Source organism: Euprymna scolopes, chromosome 46 (assembly GCF_053919585.1).
Source record: "Euprymna scolopes isolate OS-2025 chromosome 46, ASM5391958v1, whole genome shotgun sequence".
NCBI lineage: Eukaryota > Metazoa > Mollusca > Cephalopoda > Sepiida > Sepiolidae > Euprymna > Euprymna scolopes.
Genome location: NC_136527.1, coordinates 126,946,503 through 126,956,161, shown reverse-complemented (window position 1 = coordinate 126,956,161; position 9,659 = coordinate 126,946,503). Strand labels below are relative to the sequence as shown.

Below are 9,659 nucleotides of genomic sequence, written 5' to 3'. Positions count from 1 at the left end.
CATCTGTGCCTAAATCTAAATGTAGATTCCATGAGCAAAGCTTCTTTCTTAGAACTGCACACCTGTGGAACTCTGTTCCATTTACCTGCTTTCCAGCTGACTACAATATGGCCATCTTCAAGTCCAATGTAAACAAGTTCTTGATGAGTTGTTGCCCTTAAGTAATCCAATTTACCAAATTTACACTTCTAAAGATTGTCCTTTTGACTAATTTACACTCTTTAACCCTTATCCTCGAGTGGCTTCTGGGTCTTGATAAGTGGTGATTCCTTTTTACAAAATAAAAAACAATAAAGAAAAGGTCATACACATGTTTTTGTTAGTTTTTTGCTTTTAATATAGGGAAAATTCTGAACAAGGACAAAACACTTAAATTTTGCACCAGAAAGTTCCTAACGGGGTCACACTTCAAGCATAATCAAAAGCTTAAAATTCATTACCAACTTTATTTAGAAAACAATGTGATAGTCTTTTAATCGATTAAAAGACTATCGAAGAATCCACCGCGAAGCCAATCAGTTCCCAGTTTGGATTTCCGCCAAAGAATCATACAGCGCCTCGCTCAGTCTCGTATACAATCGGCCGATGTGGTCAAACATAGCCAGGTTGTTTGTAAGATAGGCAATTCCGAGATTGTTTTGTCGGTCGGCAATACCCATCTGACCACCGAAACCCGGATGTCCAAACATGGTGTTACCCTGAAAAAGAAATTTACATCATCTATATATATACAAGCGAAATAGGATTGAAACCGCTATCTTCAGACAATTCTCACCTGGAACCGTAGGGATTCAATGTCTCTATCCACTGCGCCACGGGCCCTGAAGAGCGATCAAGGTTGGATTATGTGGTCTTATAAACCCATGTTTATTCATTATCTGATCCTACCCAAAGCTGGCCAGAGACTTACTTGGCTAAAAACGTGGTGAGACGACAACTATGGAAGGCAGTGGTTGCGTTATTTAGAAAGCCATTCTTAATATTTAGAGGGGAGAGAATTTTTAAACTTATCTGTATTTTCACCTAACAATTTATTAATTCTTAATATAGAGAGGGAGGATAATATTTTTCCATTATGGAATAGGGACCGTGCCGAAATACAAATGTTATTATTTAGAAAGCCGTTCTTAATATTGGGAGAGTGATCCTTTTTTAAATCTTCTGTATTTACACCTAACAACTTATTAATTCTTAATATAAGGAGGGTGATAGTATTTTACTATTATGGAATAGGGACTGTTCTGAAATAAAAAAGTTATTTAGAAAGCCATTCTTAATATTGAGAGAGGAAAGAATTTTTTAACTCATCTGTATTTTCACCTAACAATTTATTAATTCTTAATATAGAGAGGGAGGATAGTATTTTGCTATTATGGAATAGGGACCGTGCCGAAATACAAATGTTATTATTTAGAAAGCCGTTCTTAATATTGGGAGGGTGATCATTTTTAATTCTTCTGTACTTTCACGTAAGAATTTAATAATTCTTAATAGAAGGCAATTTAATAATTCTTAATATAAGGAGGGGGGTAGTATTTTACTATTATGGAATAGAGACCGTTCTGAAATAAAAAACTTATTCAGAAAGCCATTCTTAATATTGGGAGGGGAGAGAGTTGTTTTTAACTCGTCTGTACTTTCACCTCTCTTAAATCTTCTATACTCACACCTAACAATTTAAGATAGTATTTTACTATTATAGAATTAATCAATTTCTGGAGGTTGTCCTATACATATGAAATGATGCTGACGAAAGTGATGAGGAGGAGAAGGACGAACGAAGGGGAAGTTTCCGATGAAGTCACAGAATGACAGGAAATCATTACGAAACTTACCTTCGGGGATTTAATCAACATGAGGCCGGGTCCGAAAGAATTATTAACGCCGATCACAAGATCCAAACCTTTCACGAGCGGCACCTCCATCGCATCCAATGTTGATTCCTTGAAGAGAGTTTTGTTCTCGTGGACACCTCCATTCGAAATGATTCCGTAGAGCTTAGCGATCCCACGTGCAGTGCCATAGCCGTTGAAACTTGACATAGGGGTCAGGCGTAATTTGTAGTCCATGCATGCATCGAAAGGTGCATCATTCTGAAAAGATAAACATAAAATTACAATTTTTGAATTTTTCACATATATATATATATATATATATATATATATATATATATTAAGTAATGTGATTTACAATTTAAAAATTAAAAAAAAAAAAAAATTTTTTAATTAAAAAATCAAATTTTAATTAAATTAAAAATCAGTTTCATAAGAAGGAACAACAACAAAGTCAATTATCTGTACGATCGTTTCGGAAATCCGTGCTTTTTATTTGTGGTATACATGAAGTCACGTAGAACAATTATACATAGTTTTTTTGGTAAGCACGGTCTCCTCATCAGCAAATTTAGGAGGATTTCTATTGAATTTACAAGACACCAAAAATAAACCTAGCATTAAAAGTAAGGCAGATGAATCTGAAAAATTGAAGTAAAAGGTTTGGATTTAAAATTTATAAGAAAATTAGTATAGGTTAGAGATAGAAATGAGTAGAAAAAATATATATTTTTTTGAATTTACATAATAAATTTGATTTAAAAATATATAGAGATAGTTACCTTTTAGTTTTTCTTTTTTTGAAATCAGGAACTGTATTTAAAGTAGTCATTTAGATGTTTGCTATAGCTTTTTATTTTATTGAATGATGAATTTTAAAAGGGCGACGCTCGTGCAGTAAATTGTTTCCGTTAGCGTATTTTGATTTAAAGACGCTACAGTTAATATCTATAGAGAGAGAATATTTATTTTGCAAGTTTTTAAGGGGAGATAATTGTCATGTGTTATTGGCTTTATTTATTATTTGATATATATATATATATATATATATATGCATCAACTTGCTCTCTCGAATTCACTATAGTACTAATGTCAATTTAAGGAGTCATCAGTTGTTTACCATGAAACACTGTGTCGGGGATTTAAAAACAAAACAGTATATTAAATCATGGCTCCCCAGCAGTGTTGATCAAACACCACCTCCCTTAATCAAAAAGAATTTTTATGAAAATTATGGACAGAAGATGGTAAGCAAAACATACTTTACTCACATATATATATATATATATATATATATATATATATATATATATATATATATTTAAGTAGATTGTAGTTTGCTTGAATATATATATATATATATAAACATGTTTATATAACAATAAACAAATATCTATATATATATATATATATTTGTTTATTGTTATATAAACATGTTTACATCCCGCTGCTACAAACAGCCATTTGTTTCAATCAAACAACAGATATCAAATGTTGAATGAATAATGGATTTTTTTTTATTAAGTAGGAACTCTTTAAAGGTTGGAGTTAAAAAAACCCTTAAAACACAGAACTTTAATTTTGTAAAGAGGGAGGGGCAATCTAAAGAAAACTAATAAAAAAAATATAATGGAGAGAGAATGATGAGGAGGAGAAAAAAGAAATAGAGAAAGAAAATAAATAGAGAAAAAAAATATGGCGAAGAAAAAGAAAAAAACGATATAAAGGGTTATTATAAAGAAAACAAGGGCTAGAAGAGAAAAGAAAGAATGATGAAATATAGTTAAAGAGAGAAAGAGTGAAAGTAAGAATTAATAGGAAGGGAAGATTAAAATGTTAAGAGAATAGAGAAAAAGAGATTTATTATCTGCGTGTCAACTAATTTATGGACAATTATACATTACAATGACGAGACGCGTTATTACAACAACACAAACAAAAAACACAATCTTAGCGTTAAAAGCGTACATGTCAAAAGTGACAGCGAATGTAAGCAACCAACATATTTACCATCCATATATATATATATAAGTCTACAATTAATTAAGCCCTTTATACTAAATGATATAAGTTTAAAGTTTTCACGTTTTCTTTTAAATAAATATATAAAAATAATGATAAAACAATATATTAAAATTATTAATAATAATAATAACAATAATAATAATAATAATAATAATAATAATAATAATAATAAAACAGAATGAAATTAATATTTATTATCTTTTTTATATAACATATTTAGCCATAAAAGGGGATTGAAGAAAGTAAATAAGACTAATGATTAGAAAGAATAATCTACTAATATTAATGTAGATAAAAAGAATACAATACATATATATATATATATATATATATATATATATATATATATAGGTGTAACTCTATACTTATATAATTAGAAAGAATAATCTACTAATATTTATGTAGATAAAAAGAATACAATACATATATATATATATATATACTAGCGGGGGTACCCGGCGTTGCCCGAGTGTTTGTTTCCGGGACGGGGGGGGGAGTTTTAAAAAATGTTATGGTAGGTAAGTAGGAAGGATCAAACCCGGAGTCATGAGTAAAAGTAGGAAAATAAAGTGTGAAAAAAAAAACAAAAAAAAAACATCTGCAACGTTAACAGTTCGGCCACCAAGAAAAGTCCATTCCAGTTGTTTAGAAAAAAAAAAAAAAAAACCGACTACAGTAGGTCGGCGCGAACGTGAAAATATAATGTGAATTGTCCAGCACACTAACCACTACGCCACAGAGCACTGCAGCTTAGTTTAGTGATTTTAAATAACTTCACATGAAAGAACTACGAAGCCAAACCGGTGTTCTCTTCTGAACTTTTCCTTGTGAACGATCCCCAAACGGTGTTAAGTGGTGGCAGGGGGAGGAGGAATTTATTAGAGAGAAAATATTTCACCACTTCCATTGATCTTAACCGATTTTGGCCGTGACTTCTCAGCAGAAAAAGTATAGAAATCTAAGATTATCGAGGAATTTGAGAAATAATAAGCCTATAACACACCTCAGATATTGTTCTGCCGTTTGTTCATATTATATTTGCATGAAATATCTTGATTTTTAATCCTATTAATGTCAAAATCAGACGGGAAAAAATGAGTTCATTTTATTTATATAGATATATATATATATATATATATATATATATATATGGAAAAATGCGCGCATGAAAAGTAATATTCTTAAGATTTTATTAAACCTGGAAAAGTAAAGGACAAGACATTCAACCTGGAAAAGTAAAGAACAAGATATTCTAGTAAAGTAAAAAATAAGAATTTTTTAGACTTAAAATATCGCAGCTAAAAATAAAATTTGAATATTGATAAATATTTTATTTATTATTTGCATATGTTGTTGTTTATTGTTGAGTTAGAAAGGGTGTCAGTCGCTGGATTGAACTTATTTCCCCCCTATTATTTGCATATATTTATGTAGTGAAAATTGTTTGAGTAAAATTAATTCATTAGTTAGTTAGTTAGTAGATGGAATTAATAATTTTATAATTTACATAAAAATGAATTAAATGATCCTAATTATGATATAATAAAATTATTAATGTTTATTTACACCCTTTCTAACAGATTCTAGGTGTTTCCTAGTGTTGTTGGTTTCGAGGTTAAGTAGGGTTGGTATTGTTCAGTGTGTTGTATTAGAGATAAGGGTGTTATGTCTGTGTGTGGTTGTATACACGCGCGCGCGTGTGTGTGTGTTTCAATGTGTCGGTTGTGATTTATGTGTGGGTGTGTATATGTGTATGTGTATGGGTGTGCATGCGAGTGTGCCTTGCATTTCATGTTTTTGTGTGTTGATATTAAGCTCTGTTCAGTTCAGGAATGAATCTGGTGATGAAATTTTTTTCCTGTGTAAGTAAATAAAAATAATAATAATAATAATTGTCTGTTTGGAAGATTGGCATTATTTTGAAGCTGTTTCCACTGCATGTGTGCACGTGTTTTGAAACATAGAGGTGTCTGTTATCTGCAATTTTGATGTTGCTCTTATGTAAGGCCACTCTATTGCTGAAATTTTTGGTGGCGCCTATGTAGGATTTGTTGCATGTTGTGCATCTTAGTGCATATACTACATTTCTGGAGGTGCAATTTAGATCCTTTTTTATTTTGAATGTTTGTGCTGGGATTTTGAATGTGTATGTGTTACCTTCTATTATTATGTCACATACTCCACATCGCGGTTTGTTGTATTTTGTAACTCCTTTTGTAGTATGTGGGACGAGTTTTGAGGAAGTTAGGATGTGTTTTAAGTTTTTGGGTTGGCGTTTGCTTTTTATTATTTTTGTTGTTTTAAGTATGTTGTTTAGTTTGTCGTTCTGATTGAGGAGGATAAGGTTTTTTGTTATCTGTGTGAATAGTTCTGGGTTATTTGTGTTGTGTATAGAGTTCTAAGCCCGCGGATATTAGTAAATGCAAGCCTCAAGGGAGGAGGCAGGTTGGTTTTCTTTGAGTTTTGTCCTGGTTGTTTTGTTACTTTTTTTTTCTTCTTCCTTGCCATGTTGTAACGTCTAGAAAGAAAAAATGATTAATGAAAAAAAAAAAAGGGAAGAGCAAGGTTAAGAAAAACTTACGACCAAATCAGCGACGGCCCGTTCGGCGATATGGTCGTATCCATTTCCACTGAAGATCCTATATTTTATGCTCTTCCAAAAGACTTTACTGACTAGATGATACTTCTGGTCCCATAGAGACTGCATATAAACGCTGGGCCTGATCCTATACTGTTCCGAAGTCGGTGTTCCTTGGAAGAAATCGATTCCTACAAGAAGTAAAAGGAGTTCCGTTTAATGGTAATCGATACCACACGTACGGATGAAATGGATTTTTGCATTTTTTTTTTTTTTTTATCGGAAGAGGGGGGTTGATTTTATAAATAATTATTTTTTTGTATGCTCTATTCACGACTAGCAAGGAGACCCGATGTTGTTTGTGATTGTATTCCCCACTTCCAATACTTGTATCGGAATTGGTGAACTAAGATATTGTCAACTAAATTGCTTGTTCTATTATGTGTGTGTGTGTATATATATATATATATATATATATATATATATATATATATATATATATATAGAGAGAGAGAGAGAGAGAGAGAGAATAAATGACAAATAGGTTATATTCCAAAATTTATGATGTTGACCATCTTATAATTTACTCTTTTAATTCAGTTGACTTATACAATTCTTGACATATATATATATATATATATATATATATATATATATATGATATGAAAAGAAAGCCGCCATCTTTCCAGCGTCATTGGCAACAGACTTGATGTATGTGTTTCATTTCAGTTAAGGAGTAAAGGTAAAGCCCAGAAGCTTGTCAAAACATGGGACTTCTCCTAGGTGAGAGCCATCCATTTCAATTGATGCCAGATGGGTATCAGAGTGTTGATGATGTAAGGATAGGAGTTTGGTTTTGGATGCATTAAAGGTAACTAGCCACATCTTCCCCCACTGAACCACGCACTTGAGATCAGAGGAGAGAGAATCAGAGAGAACTTTGTCATTTACAGCCTTTGATATGTTGCCGTAGATGGTCGTGTCATCAGCATAGATGTCAACGAATGATTTAAGTATCTGTTTAGGGATGTCATTGATGTAGATCAGGAAGAGAGTTGGTTTTCTGTACTATTTGAAAGCCGATTTTGCAAAAATTTTAGAAATATTCTTACATTACCAAATGGTTCTCAGAAACATTGCTACTGGAGCATGAGGACTAAAGGACAAAAAATAATAATTAAGCAAAAATTTTAGCCATATTGTTACATTACCAAACGGTTCAGTGATTTCTTCCCTCAAGATTTGGTCCACAGTTCGATTCTTCGGATCAGCTTCCATTAGAAGAACATCAACGTAAAGACCCCATGTCAGCATGTGGTATCCGAAGGCAGTCCCTATGAAATAAAGAAAAAAAAGAAGTCACCATTATCAAGGCCCGGAGGCCACTCAAGGATACAGATTAAAGAGTGTACAGTAGTACATTGGACAATATCATAGGAATCGTTAGTGGTAGAAATTCGGTAAATGGGATAAGTTAAGGGGAACCGTTCATCAAGAATTTGTTTAAGTTGAACTTGAAGATGACCATGTTGTAGTCAGTTGGAAAGTAGGAAAACGGAACAAAGTTCCACAGGCTTGCAGTTTTAAGAAAGAAGCTTTGTTCATGTTTATTTAAATTTTAAACTCTCACCATTTTACCAATAATTCACAATTAATCTCAAACCCAAAAATTGTTGCTAATAATTTACTATTAATATAACACCAAAATAATATTTGCTACTAATTTACTATTAATTCACTATTAATATCAAACATAAAAACTATTTGCTACTAATTTACTATTTAATCATTATTAATATCAACCATAACAAATATTTGCTACTAATTTACTATTTAATCATTATTAATATCAAACATAAAAAATATTTGCTACTAATTCACTATTTAATCACTATTAATATCAAACATAAAAAATATTTGCTACTAATTTACTATTTAATCATTATTAATATCAAACATAAAAAATATTTGCTACTAATTTTCTATTTAATCACTATTAATATCAAACATAAAAAATATTTGCTACTAATTCACTATTTAATCATTATTAATATCAAACATAAAAAATATTTGCTACTAATTTACTATTTAATCATTATTAATATCAAACATAAAAAATATTTGCTACTAATTCACTATTTAATCATTATTAATATCAAACATAAAAAATATTTGCTACTAATTTACTATTTAATCATTATTAATATCAAACATAAAAAATATTTGCTACTAATTTACTATTTAATCATTATTAATATCAAACATAAAAAATATTTGCTACTAATTCACTATTTAATCACTATTAATATCAAACATAAAAAATATTTGCTACTAATTTACTATTTAATCATTATTAATATCAAACATAAAAAGTATTTGCTACTAATTTACTATTTAATCATTATTAATATCAAACAAAAAAATATTTGCTACTACTTTACTATTTAATCATTATTAATATCAAACATAAAAAATATTTGCTACTAATTTACTATTTAATCACTATTAATATCAAACAAAAAAATATTTGCTACTAATTTACTAGTTAATCACTATTAATATCAAACAAAAAAATATTTGCTACTACTTTACTATTTAATCATTATTAATATCAAACAAAAAATATTTGCTACTAATTTACTATTTAATCATTATTAATATCAAACATAAAAAATATTTGCTACTACTTTACTATTTAATCACTATTAATATCAAACAAAAAAATATTTGCTACTAATTTACTATTTAATCATTATTAATATCAAACAAAAAAAATATTTGCTACTACTTTACTATTTAATCACTATTAATATCAAACATAAAAAATATTTGCTACTAATTTACTATTTAATCATTATTAATATCAAACATAAAAAATATTTGCTACTACTTTACTATTTAATCACTATTAATATCAAACATAAAAAATATTTGCTACTACTTTACTATTTAATCATTATTAATATCAAACATAAAAAGTATTTGCTACTAATTTACTATTTAATCATTATTAATATAACATAAAAAATATTTGCTACTAATTTACTATTTAATCATTATTAATATAACATAAAAAATATTTGCTATTAATTTACTATTTAATCACTATTAATATCAAACATACACATTATTTGCTACTAATTTACTATTTAATCATTATTAATATCAAACATAAAAAATATTTGCTACTAATTTACTATTTAATCACTATTAATATCAAACAT

General features: G+C 29.4%; 2 protein-coding genes across 2 annotated transcripts; both read right to left on the bottom strand.

The window, feature by feature from the left end:
• Window positions 1-313: 313 nt before the first annotated feature.
• Window positions 314-2,094, bottom strand: LOC145270052 (beta-lactamase domain-containing protein 2-like). The gene is made up of 2 exons (XM_080125654.1): window positions 1,836-2,094; window positions 314-698 (listed from the first exon to the last, which is right to left on the bottom strand). Exons 1-2 carry the CDS (start codon window positions 2,067-2,069, stop codon window positions 516-518), a joined length of 417 nt encoding a protein of 138 aa, XP_079981780.1. The 5' UTR covers window positions 2,070-2,094; the 3' UTR covers window positions 314-515.
• A 4,314-nt stretch (window positions 2,095-6,408) lies between these two features.
• On the bottom strand, window positions 6,409-7,790 carry LOC145270051 (uncharacterized). Its single transcript, XM_080125653.1, has 2 exons — window positions 7,647-7,790; window positions 6,409-6,626 (listed from the first exon to the last, which is right to left on the bottom strand). Exons 1-2 carry the CDS (start codon window positions 7,747-7,749, stop codon window positions 6,424-6,426), a joined length of 306 nt encoding a protein of 101 aa, XP_079981779.1. The 5' UTR covers window positions 7,750-7,790; the 3' UTR covers window positions 6,409-6,423.
• Window positions 7,791-9,659: the final 1,869 nt, after the last annotated feature.